Genomic DNA, 22,300 nt, shown 5'->3' on the forward strand with positions numbered 1-22,300 from the left:
AGATCACTCCTTAATACTGCATTGAAAAACGAAGACCAGATCCCTCTTGTTCTGTGTTTTCCATCTGAGAACATTATTCACATCTTCTAAGCATTTGTAGGTGTTATTTTTGTTTCCAATTAAATAACAAGAAGACTGCTTTTATAGAAACACCCCTTTTTAACAAACAGACAAGATAATGGGTTCAGTTAGCTTAGAAACGTAGCTGAATAGAAAGAAGACTGAGATCTTCAGATAAAGGATTGGACACTGATCACATTTCTTAGCATGTTTTAATATAGGTCAATGTTCCGAACCAGCAATAATACAAATATAGCATTTCATGATTACACTTTGACTTTATTGCAGATACATACAATATACAGTCTTTCTGACAGTGAGCCCAGGGATGACACCGTCACATGACATGTTTTAGTCCTTGACAATTACAAACCAGTCCTGTGATCCTATGGCAAATGCTTCAGATGATTGTCTCAATCATCCCTTGATTTACAAATTACAACAAGAATAAAACAAAATGTTTACAAACAACCAGGTAACAGAAACAACAATAACAACAAAACATAATTACAGTGACAGATAAACAATGGTGTGACTGGACCGTCCTTCAGATTTCAGAAGTACTTCCAGGTTGACAGTTGGTGTGGTGCTGCAGGCTAACTGCTCCTGAAAGCAACATAGTCCTGGGGCATTTGTTCCTACCCCACTGTTGATCTTCTGAAGACAGTAATGATTAAAGTGACTCTATACAAACAGTGTGACAGGACACTTTGTAAAAGAACTGCAGGTACAGCAAACACACCAAGACAGAGGGACACTTTGTGTGTCTGTGGTTTGTTCCTTTGTCCATGGGACCACTAGAGGTTTTCCTAACATGAAGGCACCATGCACATGTATGTGACCCAGGCAGGAGGAACAGAGAGACAGAAACTGAAAGAGGAAAATGTGATTGACGCTATCAATGTTGTTGTCAGCAGCAGCAGTGGAATTCCATGTCAACTCCAGGTCAAAGGTTAAGGCTTCTGTCTTGAGATTTCATGTACAGCAGTCTCCAGTTTTAAGGCAACTTTGAGAGAGAGAGAGAGAGAGAGAGAGAGAGAGAGAGAGGGAGAGAGAGATAAAGAATGATGAACTGGACTGTCTGACAGACGGCCTGTGCTGTGCATCAGAACCAACTGATAAGCAAAGTCAAAGAAACTTCTTAGCCTCAGTCACACAGACACAGACACAAATGAGCTCACCTGCTTCTGACTTAGCTGTCATTTTCATACTGACTCAAACGCTTCTTAGACTTGAGCTCTTTCAGCCACTGCGGTGAAGCCTCCTCCCTGAAGGCACGGACAGACACACACACACACACACACACACACACACACACACACACACACACACACACACACACACACACACACACACACACACACACACACAATATATTCTGTCATTACACAGGCTCTTGGTTACTCAGTAGCTGTCCCCCCCTCAAACACTGTAGATTTAGCCTGGATTTGAGTGCCAATGCACTAATCCAGCTGTAAAAATATACATATGCAGGCTGATGCTCGTGTACCAAGATCCCCCTACCATCTTTTAGTTAATAGTAATGAGTGTACAGTAGGCACTTGATCTGTTTGGTATTGTGGACTGTCTGAGCATTAGTTGTGTGTGTGTGTGTGTGTGTGTGTGTGTGTGTGTGTGCGCTCAGGGTTTACCCGTTCTCTTTGCCTGCAGTGGGTGGGGGCAGCACTCGAGAGGCACGCGGCAGGAAGGGTGACTTTGGGGAGCGAGAGAGCTGAGATGGAGAGGGAGCAACAGTGCCCTCTGGTGGGCTATCAGAGTCACTTCTCTTCTTCAGCTGGGCCTTAGAACACAGAAGAAAGCATCATCAACAGAACCATCACTGATCCCTATCACACACACACACACACACACGCACGCACACACGCACACACACGCACACGACTCACTGAATAATTAGAAGAGCGTGTTATTCGTAAATTAACTAAATACATAGATACATGATTGATTAAGCACATGGATGTTAATAATTGAGCACATTCAAAAAATTATGAATGAATGAATATGTGGATTAATGAAAAGGTACATAGCAATTGGACAGATAAGAAAGTAGATTAAATGGATGATGAGTGAATGAGTGAATGAGTGAATACACTGCTGACTGAACTGGAAGTAACTGGATGCCAATAAAATCACAAAATAAAATAAAAGGAGATTAGTTGATATGAGTTAATGAATAATGAACTAGCTGTATAGGTAATTAGATTAATTAGACAGTGAATGAATGAGTGAATATGCCCAGCTGTGGTGCCTCACCTTGAGGGCAGAGGGGTCCATGCCCGGGAACAGGGCCACTCTCTGGGGCTGAGACGAGGAGGAGGAGGAGGAGGAACAGGGGGCACCTCTTAGTTTCTCCTCAGAGTCAGGATCCTCCTGCTCACATGGCTCACCCTTCTCTTCTAGAGGGATGGAGAGAAGAGGAGAGGCATAAAGAGTGAGAGAGGGAAAGAGAAGGATTGTGTGAGTGTGTGTGTGTGTGTGTGTGTGTGTGACTGTCTCTGTGTGTGTGAGTGCGTGTGTGAGAGCGAGAGCGAGTGTGTGTGTGAAAGTGTCTGTCTGTCTGTGTGTGTGTGTGTGTGTGTTTGTGTGTGTGTGTACCTGTGGAATCTTTGTACTGGTTCTCTGGCAGGACAGACAGCAGTGCACTGTGGCGGGCGACTCTAGAGGGAGGGGCTCTCCTGTTGCGCTTCTTACCCAGCTGCACTCTCGAATGCATGGCGCTGGAGTCCAGTAGAGACATAGAGGTCTGTACACACATACACGTACGCACAAAGATGCACAGAAGCACACACACACGCAAACAATACGCAGACACACAAACACAATGTGGTTAGTTTACATGTTGAGTCACTCACACAGAATCAGTTCTTGGCCCTGAAGTGACATGACAAGTTGTTACTAAGTAGCTTGTACGTACAGTTCATGTGTTTTTGTTTAACAGTAAACTACAGAAATAGAGGACATTGCCTAGTTTCAGTAACATTATGAAGAAACTAATCTCAGAACCATTCCAACAGATAAACACTGTAGATAGAAGATTTCATGGCTCAATGTTGGATGTGGAAACACCTGGAGGAAATGGCAGCGCATGCGCACTGTTGCATGAAGATGGCCGTGCTGCAGAGCGAGTAAAGGTGGGGGCAGAGGGGCACTAAGTGGGCAGAGCCAGGCCCAAAGTTAATTAAGGGAGTTAATTAATGCGTCAGATGAGATTACAATGGAAGACGATGGCAATATCAACGCAGGTTCTGGACAGTTCTGGCCAGGAGCGCTTCTACAAGGAATAAACCGTACCACTTCTTCTGTTGTTCAAAACAATTCAATTAGTTTTGATAACAGTAGCTTGTCGGACCTGTTTTAGAAGGCCCTATCCACATCCCTTCAAACTGACTGTTAATCAGGGTATGCGATTTTGAGCCTGTAAAAAAAAAAGAAAGTGTTTTGCTCACTGAGTTTGTCTCAGGTAACCACTACGGTTTTTGTCTTTATTTAGATTTTTTCCTGTTTTATTTTTTTACTTTGGATTTGGATCAGCGTATAAGAGTGGGCACGAGGCTACTGGTGACTGTATATGTACATATACTGCCAATATAGGATACCCCAGAGAGGAAAATAACCTGATTCCTGAAACACAAGAGCAGCAGGGACCAGTAGCCTTCATGAATGGGGATGGATACGATATGGGAGAAGAATCTCACCTCGCCGATATCAGAAAGTTTCATTTATCGCTGGAGTTCAACATAACGCACCCGGGCATAATAGGTTGTTTCCGCCAGCCGTCAAAAAAGGGCCCCTTGTGTTATTTCTATTTATTTCACTCCGTTAACAAACGATTGTCTCTTTTGGGACCAACCTCAGGGAAGGGAAGGGGCGCCGCAGGCTCCTCTGGTGAGGGGGTGGAGTCATCTGGAGTGTCTGTGGGCGTGGTCTGCTCCCCTAGAGGGTGTGGGGGGGTGGGTTTCCGTGGTGATGGAGTGAGGATGCCGTCTGAGGATGGGGTAGCTGGAGTAAGACTGAGGGAAACAAAGAGAGAGAGAAATGTAAAATGTGTGTGTATGTCAGACCAAAGATGAAGATGTTACTCTTTCATTCAGTTGCACAGTCTTTCACAGTTACATAAACGTAGCAGATAAGTAGAGTATAATGCCATTATGCTCTTTGTGTAATTCCTTCTGCAACCACAGGGTGTCCCCCGGGGCCAATGGAATGGATGAGGAATCACTGATGACGCCACTGAGGAGTCATTAGTCTAATTTACTTTCTTTACTTGGGGACTTCTCACATAACATGTTTTAACATATAATACAACATTTTATACAGATATGGTATAGACCATGGAGTTATCTGGACTCAAATTCATTCAGATTTGATTAGTCTACTTCCGCTCTCATTTAACTGTTGTGTCTGTTTCCTCTCTTTCCATAACAGAGAGATATCCTGGCAGCTGTGCTTCTTCATTACTTCCCCCTGTTCACTCTCTCCCTTTGCCTAGTCTTCATACCTTCTTCATTTAATTTGCTTCTTTTTTTTCTCTAAAAGGGCCCTGCCCTGCCCTGTAGCTGATGTATGTGTGTGTCCCAGCCTCTGGCTAAGAGGGCAGTGCTGGAGACAGAGCCATCCTTCAGGGCACAGAGAACACCATAGGGACTATTGATCCTGGTGTTGAGTTCCAGAGATGCTCCCTACGCCTGGTCCATGCCAGTGAGTCAGCATCACCCAGTCTTCAGCAGGACAGATGTATGGGTTAATAGTGTGCTGGCATGAGTGAGTGTGTGTGTGAAAAAAAGAGGGAGAAACACAGAAAAAGAGGGAGGGAGAGAGATGGGTTTAATGCTGAGTACCTGTCATCGGTGCGTAGTCCTGTCTCCCACGTGCCGTACTGGCTGTCTGTCTCCTGCACCAGGGTGTCTGTGTCCTTGGGGTCCTGCTCACCACTCACACACCGTTTCAACTGCTCCTGCAGGGACAGAGGGAGGGGAGGACACACACACACACACACACACACACGGTTTGCGTTCAGAGTACCGTATTTAGGGTTCATTTCTCTCACAGACGTTTCTGGCCCAAAAGACAACTGAGATGGAGCACAATACAGGCATTCAAGAGGGAAACTAGTTTAGTCTATTTGAATTAGTGTAATGGCTACAATAAAATTATGTATGTGTTTATATGTCTGCATGTATGGGTAGAGAGAAGGGTGGGGGGAGTATAACAATGATGTAATACCAAAATCTGTCCAGTAGATGGAGGCAGCGTCAGATGATGGAAAACCATTTTAATTCACAATGCTTGGCAACTCATTAGGGTGACATCACCATCACACACACCCACACCCACACAACTGAACCCAATATCCTCAAGAGAGAAACAGGCAAATTACACCATCTTGTCCGGCAAAGAGAAGTGCTCTCTCTCACAACTGGCTCACACTCATCTGAAATCTTATATTGTTTTGCACACTTCATCTTTATTTTTCCTTTGGATGTTCCTTTTGTGTTTTTTTAATTAAAGCACATTTAATTGCTTTAAACTTGCTCTAAACTTGCTAGCTGTTTAGTTATTAAAGTCCTAAACCTTCTTATAGGGTGATGCATGATTGACGGTGGTTGATTGTTTACGTCAATGGTCTCTGTGTGTGTGCAAGAGAGAGAGAGAGAGAGAGAGAGAGAGAGAGAGAGAGACAGAAAGAGAGAGAGAGAGAGGGAAGGAAGCATAGAGAAGGAGAGAGATGCTGAGTTGGCCATAGCTGGTCAGCTGGACAAGGGGAAGCAATGAGATCAGCTCATGATGGACAGAGCATCAGAAAAACAGAGAGAGAGAATAAGAGAGAGAGAGAAGGAGAGACAGTAACAGTGAGTATGTGTGTGAGAGAGAGAGAGAGAGAGACCAAGACCAGTGTGTGTGTGTGTGTGTGTGTGTGTTCAACCGTGTCTCTTTTAATGAGGGCAGTACAGAGGGTGCAGTGTCCTGTGTGCGCGCACACACACACACACACACACACACACACACACACACACACACACACACACATAACCTGCCTCATTCCTTCATGCATACAATAACACAAACGGATAATAAACAGGTCCTTGTGTAGAGGAGATAACAGAAGAGGACATCTGACGTGTGGATAAGTGAGTGTGCCTGTGTATATCAGCTGTAGTGTGTGTCATGCTGGTGAGTGCAAAAACAACAGTCCAGGATGTCATTCATCATCACCGCCTTTCCTGCCAGGAAGACAGTGGAGGGGAGATGTGTGTGTGTGTGTAAACTCAGGGGGGTAGAGAGGGTTTTCCAGATCGAGGACAAGAGTAGGACCGAACCTCCCTCCCTCCCACACACACACACACACACACACACACACACACACACACACACACACACACACACACACACACACACACACACACACACACACACACACACACACACACACACACACACACACACAGGTGAGGTCAGACAACTATTGCCTTGGGGCATATATTGACGGTATTAGGGAGTAGCCGACTTGCCAAACAATGTGCCATTCTTTATGTGAAGGTTCAGTGGCCTATTAAAAACAAATAACAGCAGCCTTATCAGAACAGGAGGCACTGCTTGCTGAGGCACGGCCAATCTCTTGTCAAGTGCTCTACAGACCTTTTCCAATAGAATGAGGAAAAATAGTGAGAGAGAGAGAAAGAAAACGAATATCAACTCACTCCATCCGTTCCTCGTCCGTCACAGACAGGAAGGGTGCACCAAGGGGAAGTGACAGAACAATGAACGGATGAAAGCAAGGGAGGAGAGAAAGGGAGGGGGGGACAGGCAGAAGAAAGCAGGGGTCGAGCACATAGATACGTGCTTAGACTGTGAGATGGAGCGGTGGGGTTTTCAGGTATGGTGGTGGGAGAATGTTGTGTGTTTATATCTACACTTCTATTTGTCTCTCTCTCTGTCTATATAGGCCATGCAAGTGTTTCTGTCTGTGTATTTTTCTCTGTCTCTCCCTCTATCTATCTTGTGTGTGTGTGTATGAGTGTGTGTGTGGGAGAGTGTGTGTGTGTGTGGGAGAGTGTGTGTGTGTGTGGGAGAGTGAGTGTGTGTGTGTGAGAGTGAGTGTGTGAGAGTGAGTGTGTTTGTGTGAATGTGTGTGTGAAGTCCCAGCCGACGTCAACACTTTTTCCACTGCTTCTGCACTTTCACATCTCTCTCTCTCTCTCTCTCTCTCTCCGCACCTCTGTCCTGCCCTCACCTTAACACAAACACACAAGGAAGAGAGGAGGAAAACCAGAAAGGGCAGAAGAGAGAGAGGAGGAAAGAGGGAGAAAGAGAAGAGAAGAGAGAGTGAGGGAATAAAATAACATGTCTGTGGATTGAGAGGGCTTATGCAACATCATGGCAGTAAAGCTGGTTAAGGGGGAAGTGAGCCGCTGTGGGAACAGGCCTGAAACATCATGTGCCACTCTATTAGAAACGTCAAAGTAGAAAAAAAGTCCATTCCGATTCCTCTCCCCAACCAACGCTGCCACACTAGTGAGAGCAGACAGAAAAATAGTTCCTCAGTATATATATGACAAAACAAAAGTACAAATAAAGTGTGGAGCCCTCTGGTTCAACATCTCTCCTGAGCTCTCTGCTGCTCCGTTTCCCCCTTCTGAAACATTCACGATCTAGGGACCTGCCAAAAATAAGGACGACATACCAACTCCATCTAAATGCACACAGACACACACGCACGCACACAGGGCTCAGCACTCTCCCCTACCCCATCAATATTTCATTTACAACTAAACTGATATGGCAAACTTGCTTCTCTTCCCCTTTTAGGACAGTTAGCAGTTTGATGCTCTTTCTGGACAAACAAGTGTTTCATAAGCCCTTATATAACAACAACAACAACAGCAGCAACAACAGTAAGCATCATACAAATCTACACAATACTCTTGAGCCATAAATGTTATGATACAATAGTGGCACTAATACTGGAGACGTGGGCCATGCTACGCACGCAGTGTGCTGTGTCTATACAAACTGGGATGACGGTCTTCTCAGAAACCCATAGGCTAAACACGGTACTGATAATAACAAAAACATTGATTGGCAATACAGCCTATATTAGCAAGAACAGGGGAAAACTGTTCCAGACCTACACATCTACCTGATGAGGCAGGCCTATCTATAATAAGACAAGCAGGTCTGGGCAGTGTCCAACAGCTACATGCAAATTGTGTTATTGTGTTACCTACACATTAAAACGCGCTTTAATCCTGATACACTCATACATTCACAGGTACGCACACACAGACAGGCATATTGGAGCCTCCTACACTCTAAGTGTGGAGGACACCAGCAGTGGATCAAGGGCCATTTTTAGACGCATCTGGGGCACAATTTCCCCCCATCCACAGTGCAGGTTTATAACAAAGTCAACACAGGGGACAGCAAGCTCTCTCTGTCTCGGTCTCTCTCTCTCTCTCTCTCTTGCGCTCTCTCTCTCTTGCTCTCTCTGTCTTTGTGTCTCTCTGTCTCTCACTGTACTCTATTCTGCTGTAGTCTAGTAAGGAAGCCAACGTTGCAAATCAACTTCACCATCTAATCCCCATAAAACAGTTAGACCACTACACATCCTGCACACACACACACACACAGTGATCTGATTAGCTTAAAGACCAAGCTAGACCACTACACATCAAACAAATAGTTCAGAGCTCAGATACTACATTATGCACACCCACTCTTGCATCTCCTGTGATCAGAATTATATTTCTATCCAGAACACCAACTGAACAAGACATGGTCAGCGGGTAGGCTGTATGGTTCTGGAGGCAGTGCATGACTTTCACAAAGGTCATACTGACCCTTTGAATAGCACAGCTGACGAGGAGAGCCGGAGGCCCAGATTTTCTCTCTGTATAACAAATTCCCCATTTTTATTGCAGCAGGCATTATAAGGAAATATTTGACCTCTGAACATTGAGGTGGCCCATTCAAATCAATAGAACTTTTTGCAACATTCTGAGGAGCCGTATAAATAAGGGATAATGTATAGTTCGCCGATCAGTGTAAGAAAATAAATCCCGACGAGACGAACAGGACCTCCGCGGCACGTCACCATATAGGCCTAAAACTCTGATAACGTTAGAAATATGCCATCAGCTATAGGATGTCACCACACAGAAGAAACTGTCAAAAGATTTTCAGATTTTTCAGTCACTCCCTGCAGAGATATCCTTGATGTTTGATATTCGTTAACGGCAGTGATATTAACTTCTCTCATTGATGTTCGATATCAATTAACGGATATTTGAGCACTGGCGTGGTCACTCCACAGACCACTCCTGCCATGACACTGCGTAGGACGATCACAGCCACTCGATTCATCAGGCGTGGTCACGAGATGTTAGGAGGAACTACGCCGTTATAAGAGTGAAGAGGCACTGAGGGTAAAGTTACGCCGCCGGGCAACATCAGGGATGAGTGGCTGCTCAAGGGGGGGTGGGGGCTATAGAGGGAGATGATAAAAGGAGATGGGATCTTCAGGCGAAGATGTGGGAAGCAGCTCCACTCGTGCATGCAGACAATGAATAGGAGAGGCAGAATTAGAGTGGGGAGAGTTTCCGGAAAGAACGTGTGGAGAACGTGAGAAAGAATGGAGAGAAAGTGGGTGAGCAGTGTGAAGAGAAACTGAGCGTGGAGAGGGGGGGGGGGGGGGGGGGGAGAGAGGGGAAAGATGGGATGGGATGGGGGAAGACAGAAAATTGGAGAGGGAATAAGGACAGTCAGAAAATGTGTGCGTGTGAGGGGTGCAGATTTGAGCGGATGAAGACGAGTGTTAGAAGGAGGGATGCATCCTGTCGGTTGCCCAGAGAGGCCGAGAGCAAGCTAGGTCTTTAGGCTAATCAGATCACCACTCGTGTGTGTGTGTGTGTGTGTGTGTGTGTGTGTGTGTGTGTGTGTGTGTGTGTGTGTGTGTGTGTGTGTGTGTGTGTGTGTGTGTGTGTGTATGTGTGTAGGATGCAGCTAGTGGCCAGGCTCACCAGAGGCCATGAGAAACCCAACCCTGCAATCAGAAGCATCTATTCAGCCACACTGATTGACTGATGATAGCTTACACTACCAGCAGCCCCTTAAACGCTTTGACATATGCTACTGCCTCATACACAAAGCAAACACACACAGAGAAAGACACAGAGAGGCATAAGGCTTATTTATCTGCCTGAAACAACATGCTTTCTATTATTTCCTCCTCTTATACACGCACACAGGCAGGCACGCACGCACACACACACATTTCTCCCTCCTTCCTCTTCCCACCGGGGGATGAGAGTCTTGACATCTTTAACATATGGCGCCGTGTTGCTGTGGGCAAGGGCTGCTCTGTGCTGAGCGTTAGCACAGGTCCCATGCAGACATATAGCGTAGCAAACACACAGGACCAGCTCGACCAGATCAACCTCTCTACCTGTCCTTTTACTAAAAATACAAGTGCATTCGCGCGCACACACACACACACACACACACACACACACACACACACACACACACACACACACACACACACACACACACACACACACACACACACACACACACACACACACACACACACACACACACACACACACACACACACCTTTGACCTGGTTATCACTGCATAGCAACCATTACCTGGAAGGTTGCCCTGGCCCTGCCTGTTTTTGCCCTGCTTTTCACACCATCATCATAGAGATGCTCCTCCTATTAAAACACGATCAGAGGACTCTTGATATGTAGGGGTGCTGTTTGAAACTGCGATGAGGAAAAACAAAAGCTTCCAGAGAGTGGGTAGGAGAACTAAACACTGACTGCTAATGACAGGGGAGTGGAGGTAGAAGGCAAACAGAGCGTATGCATTAAGAGAATACAATTTAAGAAAACAAAAAGATTAGGAATAATGGATGAAGAAAAGAAAGTCTGAGGTGAGAAGAGAATGCTGGACGAATCAGACTTTCAAAAAAAGAATGGAAAATGTTCGACTCTGATGTACATGGTTCTGTACATCAAAAGGTTTGGTAACATAATGCGTCATCTGACAACAAAGATTGGTGGGGGTTATAGTTTTAGACAAATGCACAGCAGAGTGTGTGATGGCAAGTGAGTGTGTGACGAGATTTGCTTACAGTGGTGGGTGTGGCAGGGGAGGTGGGGTGTCTCCGTAGCGACAGGCGTTGGCTGCGTAGCGAGAGCCTCCGGAAGGAGTCGCGGCTGCGGGAGGCCAGGCTACGAAGAGACGCCGCCCGCTTGAAGCCGCTGCCTTCCTCGACACCTCCACCACCTCCTCCTCCTCCTCCTCCTCCTTGCTCGACACTACTCGAGACGAAGCTCAGGGCCCCTTGCAGGGAGCGCCGAACGTTACCCACCCAACCAGTCACCTGTGATTGAGCCACGGTCAACTTATCACCAAGGTACTCCATTGCTGAGTGTGAATGAAGAGTTTACAGACAGGAACCAAAAGTTCAGTTCTGGGTCTGCTGCCAACAATCACAAGAGGTCCTGATTTTTTTTTGCAAACACTTAAAACAGGTTTTTTGTTTGCCTCTACGGTTGGCTGTAGTCCAACAGGAAACGCATGCGCTTGCCTGTACGTGACAGAACAGAACAAAGCCTGTGTACACCTACATCCTTTTCAGAGCTTTGGATCCGAACTGAGAGAAAGTTCTTGTAGTCGTCAAGATGAGGTGCATCAAAAGGTTCCTCTTTCACAGCATGAGTAGTGAAACTCCGCTGGTCCCATCCAAGTCCTTCAGCAATTATGTTATGGTGTGACCCACCCTAACTCAACTCAACTGGCCTCCACGGGTAGCTGGTGACCTGGTTGAGGCTTGTTGTCTAAGCGCCACCAGAGCTAGATCCTTGCTCTCTCGCTCTGAGCACGAGAGGGGCACTTGCTATTGTGGAGCTGAAGGGTAAGGGTCTGAAGTAGGTCAGGGAGTTTTTCCCGATCTCCCTCACACACATACACACACACACACACACACACACTCGCTTGCTTGCTTGCTCGCTCGCTACAGCACACATACACAGAGCCTACAGATCTCTGTCCAGTTAGCTGGCCTCTAGCTGAGTCAACCTCAATCTCTCATCACGCTCACGCTGGCTGGCAACTTCAGCTGAAGCTTTTTTCTTGAGTGACAGATGAGCTCAAAGCGTCTCAAGAGTTGGTCTGCTGAGGAGGAAAGGAGGTGGTGCATTGCAGGCCTATAGTCACTTACATTCGTCACTTGCATTCCCACTGATCCCCATGTCCTCAGTGGCTTTTTGCTTCAGCTCTGATGTGACGCTGTGTGACGATCATCAAGAATATTCCAGCTAGTCCTTGGCTATCTGACAGTCACGCAGTTAGAGGTCCTGCACCACAGCTCTTGCTGTCAGGATCTTCCCAAAAATCAGTTTCTAAATGTCAGGCACAGCCTCTGATTCATCAAGAGTGTCCTCACTTCATCCAGGCTCTAAGCAAACAGCAGTCGCATCTCTTACAGTGCAATTCAGCGTAATAATATCTCTTATCGCTGGAGACTGGTGACTGTGCTCCCAGCTGCCATAGATCCACTCTGCAGTCTGAGCTGAAACTGAGCTGCCTAAAGTTACCGCATCTAACGCCACAGCTTGCAGGGCTCGTTCGGGCACACACACACACACACACACACACACACAATGCCTCTGCATAAACACACACACATAAACTTCAAAATGACAGATAGGACATTTTGTTTTTGTGCCACGTGAAGGGACTCCTGCAGAAGGCAAGGCGACCACACCTGTGTGATCGGAGTTTGTTTGTTTTAGTCTATTTAAAGCTTCTCCTCACTCGAAATAGTGTGAGAACGTTTCAACCCTGATTCATTCAGACACAGAAGCTACTTCTGAAAACTGCCATATACACAGAGCAATGAGATCTACAAGACTCTCTTCTCTTATGTCAACAAATGCGATTGACAGTCCTAAACACGTGCGCCCCCCCCCCCACCCACACGCACATAGACATACCCCGTCTCTTTCTCTCGCTCACACACACACACACCCGAGAGAAGTCTCTTCTCCAAAACAACCACCTCTGTATCCTTGTCTGTCTTTTAAACCCTCCTCAGGCACAGTCCTGATCGTGCCCAAACTCAGACCTCTGTGGTTAAATCCCTTGCCGGACTGAGACACAGCCGGCTTCCCCGGCCAAGCGCTTTCTCTAGGGGAAACTCAGCCGGGAGGAAGCCCATCGCCGCGCAGGCACTACTGCTGTTGTCGCTGCTGCTGCTGCTGCTGCTGCCGATCACCATGCTCCGCTTCTCCGTCCTATTCTGTATGCAGTGCCTCTTCTGCTTGGTGCATTAAGGGAGCACTCCACGAAACAACAACATCACATGAGGCTGGAGCAGAAGAGGAAGAGGTCAAAATGCCCTTCAGATGCTCCTCTCCCTTTTCGCCCTCTTCTCCCACCTCCCTTGCAGGTGCTAGCAGGTAAGGGATGAATGCGTCAGCGAATCTGCTCCCGGTGCTCAGCGCTAGAGGACTTGTGCTCAAGGAGAACACAGAGAGGAGGAGGCAACAGGGAGAGAGAGAGAATGTGGGAGAGGGAGTGTGGGAGAGAGAGAGGGAGAGGGAGAGAGAAGGAGGGGTGAGGGAAGCCGGTGATTTGCGACAGGAGGGAGGCGGGTGATGTACGCGCTGCAGTGGCTGTTCCTGCACGCGGGTGATCGGAACGAGGCAGGAGATTGGGGGTGGGGTGGGGGGTAGGGGGGGGAGTGGAGTTATTATGTAATCCTGCCAGTGATCCCATATCTCTGGGAGTGCAAAAGGGGACTCGGGGACAGAAAGAAGCAGGGACAAAATAAAAGGGAAAAAGGCAGAGAAATTGAGAAACAAGTCCGGGGAGAGAAGAGAACCAGCGTTCCCCATAACAGTGACAGTGTGTATACCAGTTTGCTTTGGTCTTTGATCTGTGTCTATGTGGGGTGTGTAGGTGTGTGTGTTTGCCTAAGACATGCACACACACATGCACAGACAGGTTTCTCTTACACATCAACACCCTCCACGTCACAAGCCGGACAATCAGAAGTGCTTATTCATAAGTAAAGCCGATTAGCTGGTACCCTTTACAGTTTTGTCTCATGTTGCCCCCTGGTGGCCTACTATGGAAGTTTAGCTGCTCATTTCGTCACACAATCCCTGTCAACACCCTAAATACAAGAACAAAGTATTACACTAAAAGGAAGCCAGAGGATTTCAAAGTGACTCTTCTTCAAGAGAACCTTATTTTTTTATTGATCTTCCAGTGGCTTCTCTAAAAGTCACTGTGAAGTGGTACCTTCAGTAACACTAAAACATGCTTTTTTTATTTATTTTTTTTATTGTTGATCACCTTCATTACGCAACACACAAACCAAAGCTGCCTTGAGCCACATCAGTTCTCTTTTGTGCTAATAGACAAGCACAGTTATACCAGAACGCTAGTTCTGCATGATCTCTTTATAGTGGTGAGTTGTAGCTTATGCACAGACTATTAGGTGATGATGAGCTCACAGACTACTTTCTGTGGTTCGTGGTGATGGCAGAGCTTTCGACACATTTGCAGTCTGACTACATGTAGAGTAAATCTACACATGAGTGTAAATCACACATGCGTCAACAGTACAACTACATAGGAGTGTGAACACACACACACACACACGGCCTGCATTAGCACAGACAGGAAACCGAGGGTGGACTTCTATTTCAAATAACGACAACAGGATGGCAGATCACTAAGTGCAGAGAGAGAGAGAGAGAGAGAGAGAGAGAGAGAGAGAGAGAGAGAGAGAGAGAGATCCCTAAAACATAAAAAGTTTTCATTATGAGCCTCAATTTACACGTACAGAGGGCACTGAACTATAGAAGTGTATGGTACACACACCTTCATTTAGCTGATGCTTTTATCCATAGTCCTCTACAAGTAAAGGGATACTTTCATTTTATCAATAACCATGTTGACTTGACATTGAAGACATGGAATCCGTTGGTGTTGTTAGCACACTGCTCACTACCAGTGAGCTTCAGGTGGTTGTTTTAGGTGGTCTTCAGCACACCTCTGGCCATTCAATCACTCAGATTCTGCACTCTTCTTTCTAATTGAGTGTCCATTAGATTCTCACCTTTTCTCTCTGAATACACAGTTGATTCTATAAATCACTTCAAGCTTGCCCTATTTACCATTTCTCTCTTAGTACTACTGTCTGTCTGTCTCTCTCTAACAGATGTCATTACTGTACTGCTGACTTTGATAGGAATTGACCGTTGCAAGTTCAGTGTGTGTGTGGGAGTATGCTAAAGCCCCCATAAATATCAAAATGTGAAGCGCACACAACCCACCCCACGTGGAGTGGTGAGCACAGACTGCTTTTAAAACTTGTATCACAGTGGATAAATAGCCACTTATACAGCATACATACCCCCCCCCCCCCACACACACACACACACACACACAACACCTTGGGCAGCGCTGTAATACTTCTGTAGTATAACACGCATAAAAGCCTGAGTCAGCAGTGACATCAACCAGGGTTTCTGTCACCATAGTCAACATTGCCAGAAGCCTCTCCTGATGACATGCCTTGTCAGCTTTACAGTAAGGCCTGCCAGTGGCAAGGAACAGTACACTGACAGAACTGAAGGGAATATGGACTTCAGCTATGAAATGGTTTCAATAGAGAAACTTGAAAGTGAAAGCAGAAAAGACGAACATGGAATTTAGGAAGTCTCTCACCACAGCGCTCATCTCTCATCTCTTTCAGGATTGTATCAAAACAGAAAATCAAAAGGGGCGGTCTGGACATTTTTTTAAAAGACAGACTACAGAAATGACTAGCCATCACGATAAATAATCAAGCTATTCAAGTTCATTCAAACATGCACTTATATAGCTTTACACAACCAAAGTGAGTGATTCATGACATCTTAAGAATCCTTAAAGTTCCTTATTTCCTCATTAACATCATCAAAGCTTGACCGAAAGACACACTGGAGCTCTCCAACTTAAAAGAGTAGATTTCAGGTGGTCAACAAATGTTTCCAGGACATTTGAATCATCAAAGTTCTTGATTCCAATAGACTCAAGTTCATGTGTGGCAAGCTGTGAGACTCTAGTCAGCTGCGGGTTTGTTTCCTGTGTAACATAAACCCTTCCCTCCCTTCAGCAGTCCCCAGAGCTTTGGTTAGCAGAACTGCCTGTTAGCATCACAGCTTCTGAATCAACAGATAAGACCCAACTTACCCACAGACGCTGCAGGGGTCTCAGGCAGGATGGACACAGGTATAACGCCATTACCGTTCACTCAACCGCACACATAAAACATCCAACTCGTGGTTGGGCGCTCTCGGTGAGGACCTGTAAAGCAGCTTTCTAGGTCCCCTACTACCCTGGTTCTCTGGCAGTTCAGGTTTAACTCTTGGTCTGAGTCTCTTTGGGCTGCGCTTTCACTACGCTACGCACAGACACAACTTCCTCTCCTGAAGTGAGTCACGCTCTGACCGGCCCTCGTCTGCTGTGGGAGCAGCGTGGGTGATGAGCAGCGCGCATGACTCTTCCTCTGCAGACGACCCAGTCAGGGGGGGAGAGAGAGAGAAAGAAAGAAAGAGAGGTTCTCTCTCTGTCCACCTCTCTCTCTCTCTCTCTCTTTCTTACAGAGTGCAAGAGAGACCGAAAGAGGGAGAGAAAGAAAGAGAGGTTCTCTCTCTCTCTCTCTTTCTTACAGAGTGCAAGAGAGATTGACAAATAAATGGTGCAAGACAGAAATAAAGAGGGAGAAGGAAAGAGAAACGTAGACTCAATAAAGTGTGTATTTGAACTTGTATTTGTTTCGCTTCAGCAGTGGACATGTACTTGAGTGGTTTATTGAATTGAAGTGGTTACATTGAACTTAGAGGGAAAGAGGGAGAGAGAGAGGGATGGAGGAAGGGAGGGAGAGAGAAAGAAACAGAGAGGGAGAGAGAGAGAGAGCGCAAGAGAGAGGGAGGGAGAGAGCGAAAAACAGAGAGGGAGGGGGAGAGAGAGAGAGAGAAAAGAGGAGGAAAGCGTGGAAGAGGACCAAAGCCAAAAGCACTCCCTCTGTTTCAAGAGCACAGCCAGCCAGTCCAACAGTCCTGCTGTTAAGTGTGAGGTGTTCCTCCTCAGACCCTGAACATAATCCACCAATCGGCCTCTTCACCCGGCCCACCAACCTAATCTAGAACTGACTGTGCAGCACAGCCACTCACCACAGCTCTGGACTTAATTGACTAATTAACGACACAGACTGGCTTTACGGGGTCACCGGGTTTTCTCAGGCACTGGTGAGTATCTCAACAGAGGGTTTTAAATGTCCACCATGGCTGCAGGCTCTCCTGGGCTTAACCTTAGCTGCTCATCAAGAATAACATTCTTACTCTCATTCTGTGAAAAAAAAAAAAACAGCCAATCCATCTGATTGTTCGAACAAACAGTTATGACTGTACAGAGAAAGCATGTCTGTGTCCTACACAGATTAGATTGAAGTGCATCACAACTACTGTGTGCCTTACACCAAGAACTGTGATATCTTTGTTTTGAAAGGACTCTGCTCCGCAGTTTATGTTCGTCATGGTGGTGGCATCAAGATAAAAAACTTGAAGGACACACTCCAAGGAGCTGCAGTAGCTGTCTGAAAGTGAGATTTGATTTGAGCACATTACTATCATGATTCATTTAATGTCAGCCGCATATACAAAATACCTTCATGAGTCCCTTTCAAAATTAGCCGAGGTGTTTTTTTCTTCACTTCTATATTTATAAATGAGTATAGATAATATACAATATGAAGCCAGCTATTCAAATGAAGCATAAGAGCACTATCTATAAATCCAAGTCAGCAAATCTCAGTCTTCATATCTTATCCAGCTGAGCTAGTGTAGGTCTGCAAATGATTGTTGATGTGCGTAAGCCAATGCCTTCATTGGCTCAGGGAGCAGTCATATGACCCATGAGAAGAAACTGATTGAAAGGCTATCCCATAGGGCAGTGAACGAGATAAGGCAAGATCAGGTTCTTTGGGACACGCCAGTGAGATATATTCTACATGTCATACTCAAATCAGACCACCAGGTGGCATCTGTGAAGCATGGTTTCCAGCCCAGTCTACACTCTCACCAAACAGGTTTCTCCACACAACAGGCAAGCTGAAGTCACTTCTCACAAAGTGCATGTTTTGTTAAACGGGAACAGGTGAATATGTTTACTCGAGCAAATGACTCTCTGCCTATTAGGTTTGTCTCTGTAGGCCCCATAATGAGCTGACTCATAAAAGAAAAGTGTTTACCAGTGGTGACCCGTGGAAAGCATTCCTCAGACAATGTAACGTGAGGAATGAGCACATACATTCAATTCCTTGTGCATATTCTTCCAAGATCCAGCGCATTTATATATTGACTCAGGACATGCAGAAGAAGCACTACTGAACACTCTGTGGCGAACAGAGTAGAAAAGAATAGAAAACAAAGTCAATAGGTGAGAGTGTGAGAGTATGTGTGAGAGTGAGAGTGAGAGTGAGAGTGAGAGTGTGAGTCTTTACCGGTGTTGGAACAGGTGGAGTAGGAATGCAGTGCACTATCATAAAGAGGAGATTTTATAAGTAATGTCAGAGGAACTCGCCTCAAAACTACTCAGGTCCCATACACGCACGCACACACACACACACACGCGGACGGACACATACACACACACACACACACACACACACAGTGAGAGAGTAAGGGAATGGTTGAGTGAGTGAAAAAGTGCGTAAGACCAAGTCTTTGAGAGAGTGAGAGAGTGAACAGGTGTGTAAGACTAAGTGAGTGAGCGAGGGAACAGGTGTGTGAGACTAAGTGAGTGAGCGAGTGAGCAGGTATGTGAGACTAAGTGAGTGGGTGAGTGAACAGGTGTGTGAGACTAAGTGAGTGAGTGAGCGTGTGTATTTGTGACTCACCCCCCAGCTCTGCCTTCCCTTCTCTCTGTGTGCGCTGCGGCTCCTCATGCGGTTCATGGGTGCGTCCACGGTACTCTCGCACGGAGCCGAACGCCGACTCACACTCCTGGAGCGCATCCGAGACAGCTCCTGCACGCGCGCACACACACACACACACACACACACACAGTCAGAAATACACATTTCAACAGCACCAAATGCAGTTAAATAATACAGACAATGTTCCTGATCCTAGTTAATTAACATACATGCTTCAGTGTCGCGCTCTCACACACACACACACACACACACACACACACACACACACACACACACACACACACACACACACACACACACACACACACACACACACACACACACACACACACACACACAAAGAAACAAGCATGTAAACAAACTCATAAGCACACAGGCAGGCAGACACCCCCACACACACACACACACACACACACTCAAACAATCAACATTCAAGCATCCATGTTTATGTCTATAAATGCTTAGACACATAGATGCCCATATTCCAAGCCTTTACCTGCTGGCTCGGTTCCCTTCGCGCTGATCTGCCCTCTGGTCTTTGCCCCTGAGAGGCCAGCTCCCAGGCCATGGGCTCAGACACTTCTGCATTTGCGAACTGCCCCGCATTCCGCACAACCGACTCCTGGCTGCCGTGTCCAAAGGTCTCTTGCCTCTGAGTGGATGCAGAGGAGTGGGACTGGTGGGTCAGCGATGCCCCAGCAAAGTCAGTCTCCGTGAGGTAGCCCGCCCAACGCCTGTCTGGTGTTTGAGAGGGGACCATGGGAGTTGTCTGGGGGGTCGGGGCAGTGTAAGGCCCTGGGGTAGGGGCCGAAGTTGGTGTGGGGGCAGGATGGAACGATGGAGACAGCATGGGTGCCGTAGTGGCCGCTGGGGTGGGAATCAGAGGAGGTGGAAGTGAGGGTATCAGTGGAGTTGCCTCAGGTCTCTCAAGCTGCCTGTGCAGCATTTGGTCCATGATGGTTTTGGCGCCATGAGACCTTCTAGAAGAATCCGCCAGAACCCAGGGGTCATCCACCAGAACCTCATCCTGCCTTTGTTGCCAGACCTCAGCCTGGGATGGCGACCACGCTGGATTGGTTCCTGCGGTGCTCCTTGTCCCTGCCAGCCAGTCTGGTTCTCCCAGGCCCAGGCCCAATCCACGGTCCCCTGCCCGGGGTGGTGCGACGGGCTGTGGGAGGGAATGGGGAGCAGTTTGAGGTGAGGCCTGAGGTCTCACCCACTCTGGACTGACTGGCTGAGTCTGCAGTCGGTGTTGCGTTTGGAGTTGAGAGAGTGCGTGTGGCTGGAGAGGCATCTGTGGTTTGGTCCAGTCCGGAGTGTTGGGCTGTGTATGGTGTTGGTACTGGGGTGCCTGGTTGGGGTTGGGCTGTGTATGGTGTTGGTACTGGGGTGCCTGGTGGGGGTTGGGCTGTGTATGGTGTTGGTACTGGGGTGCCTGGTGGGGGTTGGGCTGTGTTTGGTGATGGTGGTTCTGTGGTGGTTGTTGAGGCAGGGGCTGCATTTTTGTCCAGTCTGGCGTAAAAGGTGGAAATTGGGTCTGAGGTTGGGATTGTGGCTGGTACTGAGGATGCTGCTGATGGGTTGCAGATTGGACTCTAGTCCAGTCTGGGGGTTGGTGCTGAGGTGGATGAAAAGGCTGTGTTTGCAGTTGAGGCTGAAGCTGTGGATGGTGTGGAAATGAGGGCTGGGGTTTCGCCCATTCAGGGGTCTGTGGCTGAGCTTGTGTTCTCAGGGGAGTTCCAGAAGGTTCTGTATTCTGGAATCCTGCCACTGGGAACGCCACACCAGACTGGGCTTGGGCCTTGAAGGAGTCGATGTCCAGAATGGCCAGTCGGTAGGGCTCCTCTGCCCGAGGAGAAGGCTGCTTCCAGCGGGCTGAAGAATACTGCTCGGTGGGCGTGGTGGGGGTTCTTCCAGACCGATCACCCAGGATCACAGTGTCCAGGTCCAGCACTTTGGGCCTAAGAGGCGATTCGCTGGTCCTCTTTTGTCCCTCCGCCACTTTCCTCTGTCGCTCCAGCTCCTGTTGTCTCTTCCTCTCTGGCTCTGCATCCTTGTCTTTCTTGCGTTGCTTCTCATACTCTGCTTGTAGTCGATCCTTGTGTCGCTGCACCTCAAAATCGAGCAGGCGCTGTCTCTCCAGCTCCTTGAGTCTTTCAAATTCGTCCAGCTCTCTCTGTCTCTCTCTTTCAATCTCCTTCTGTTTTTCGGCCTCTTTCCATCGCTCAATGGCTTTTTGCTTTTCAATCTCTTTCTGTTTCTCAACCTCTCTCTGCCTTTGTCTTTCGAGCTCTCTCTGTCTGTCCAGTTCAAGCTTTCTTTGCCTCTCCAACTCTCGTTGTCTTTCTAACTCTCTCTGTCTCTCCAACTCTCTTTGTCTCTCCAACTCTCTTTGTCTCTCCATTTCTTTCTGTCGTCGCTCCATTTCTTTCTGTCTTTCTAACTCTCTATGCTTTTCTAGCTCTCTCTGTCGTTCCATCTCCAACTCCCGCTGCCTCTCGAGTTCTTTTTGCTTTTGTCTCTCCCTTTCCAACGCCTTCTGTCTTTCCAACTCTAGGTGTTTTAGTCTCTCTATTTCTCTCTGTCTTTCCAACTCTCTCTGTTTTTCCCTTTCAATCTCTCGCTGTCTCTCCAGTTCCTTTCGCCTTTCCAACTCTTTCTGGCGCTCAAACTCTCGGAGCCTGAGCCTTTCCTGGTCAAGCATTCTCTCTTTTTCCCTTTCGTACTGCTTCTGTCGGTCCCGCTCAGCCTCACGCTGTCGCTCTAGTTCTTTTTCTGCTGCCTTTCGCTTCTCATACTCAATCTGTCTCTGTCGCTCTCTTTCTAGCTCTTTTTGCCGCTCCAATTCTTTTTGCCACTGAAGCTCTCTTTGTCTTTCGATCTCCTTCTGTCTCTCTCGCTCAGCTTCCTTCTGTCTCTCCAGCTGTCTTTGTCTCTCCTTCTCCCTTTCTGCGTCTCTCCTCCTCTCCATCTCTCTCTGCATCTCCCTCTCTCTCTCTTCCTCCCTCTTCTTCTCAAACTCCTGAAACAGGCGTCTCTCTGCCTCCATCGCCTCATCCATGACCCTCTGATCTCTCCTTCCTTCGTTCTTCTGTTCTCTGTTTTTTTCCCTCGCTCCGTCGCCATCCCTTCGTTGAGGCTCTGGCTGCTGAGGGGTCTTCCCTAGTGCGGCATCCAGGGAAGGGTTCCTACGTAGCGGGATCACCCTACCCTGT

The 22,300-nt window shown here is 47.2% G+C and overlaps 1 protein-coding gene across 3 annotated transcripts in view; it reads right to left on the minus strand.

The window, feature by feature from the left end:
- Positions 1-318: 318 nt before the first annotated feature.
- The window catches only part of si:ch73-138n13.1, a 37,348-nt gene continuing 15,366 nt past the window's right edge, over positions 319-22,300 (minus strand). Inside the window, exons 5-13 of one of the 3 annotated variants that reach the window (XM_042708295.1) lie at positions 19,582-22,300; positions 19,047-19,175; positions 4,920-5,029; positions 3,932-4,091; positions 2,677-2,824; positions 2,335-2,477; positions 1,713-1,861; positions 1,242-1,328; positions 319-1,066 (exon numbers count right to left, since the gene is read on the minus strand). The exon at positions 19,582-22,300 is cut by the window's right edge and continues 1,127 nt beyond it. In XM_042708295.1, the coding sequence (XP_042564229.1) occupies positions 1,253-1,328; positions 1,713-1,861; positions 2,335-2,477; positions 2,677-2,824; positions 3,932-4,091; positions 4,920-5,029; positions 19,047-19,175; positions 19,582-22,300 (3,634 nt within the window). In that variant the 3' untranslated portion in view covers positions 319-1,066; positions 1,242-1,252. Of the gene's footprint in view, positions 1,067-1,241; positions 1,329-1,712; positions 1,862-2,334; positions 2,478-2,676; positions 2,825-3,931; positions 4,092-4,919; positions 5,036-19,046; positions 19,176-19,581 lie in introns of all 3 variants that reach the window. The other 2 variants (XM_042708294.1, XM_031570774.2) reach the window with 2 other exon arrangements.

The sequence above is a fragment of the Clupea harengus genome, chromosome 7, assembly GCF_900700415.2.
Source record: "Clupea harengus chromosome 7, Ch_v2.0.2, whole genome shotgun sequence".
Taxonomy (NCBI): Eukaryota; Metazoa; Chordata; class Actinopteri; order Clupeiformes; family Clupeidae; genus Clupea; species Clupea harengus.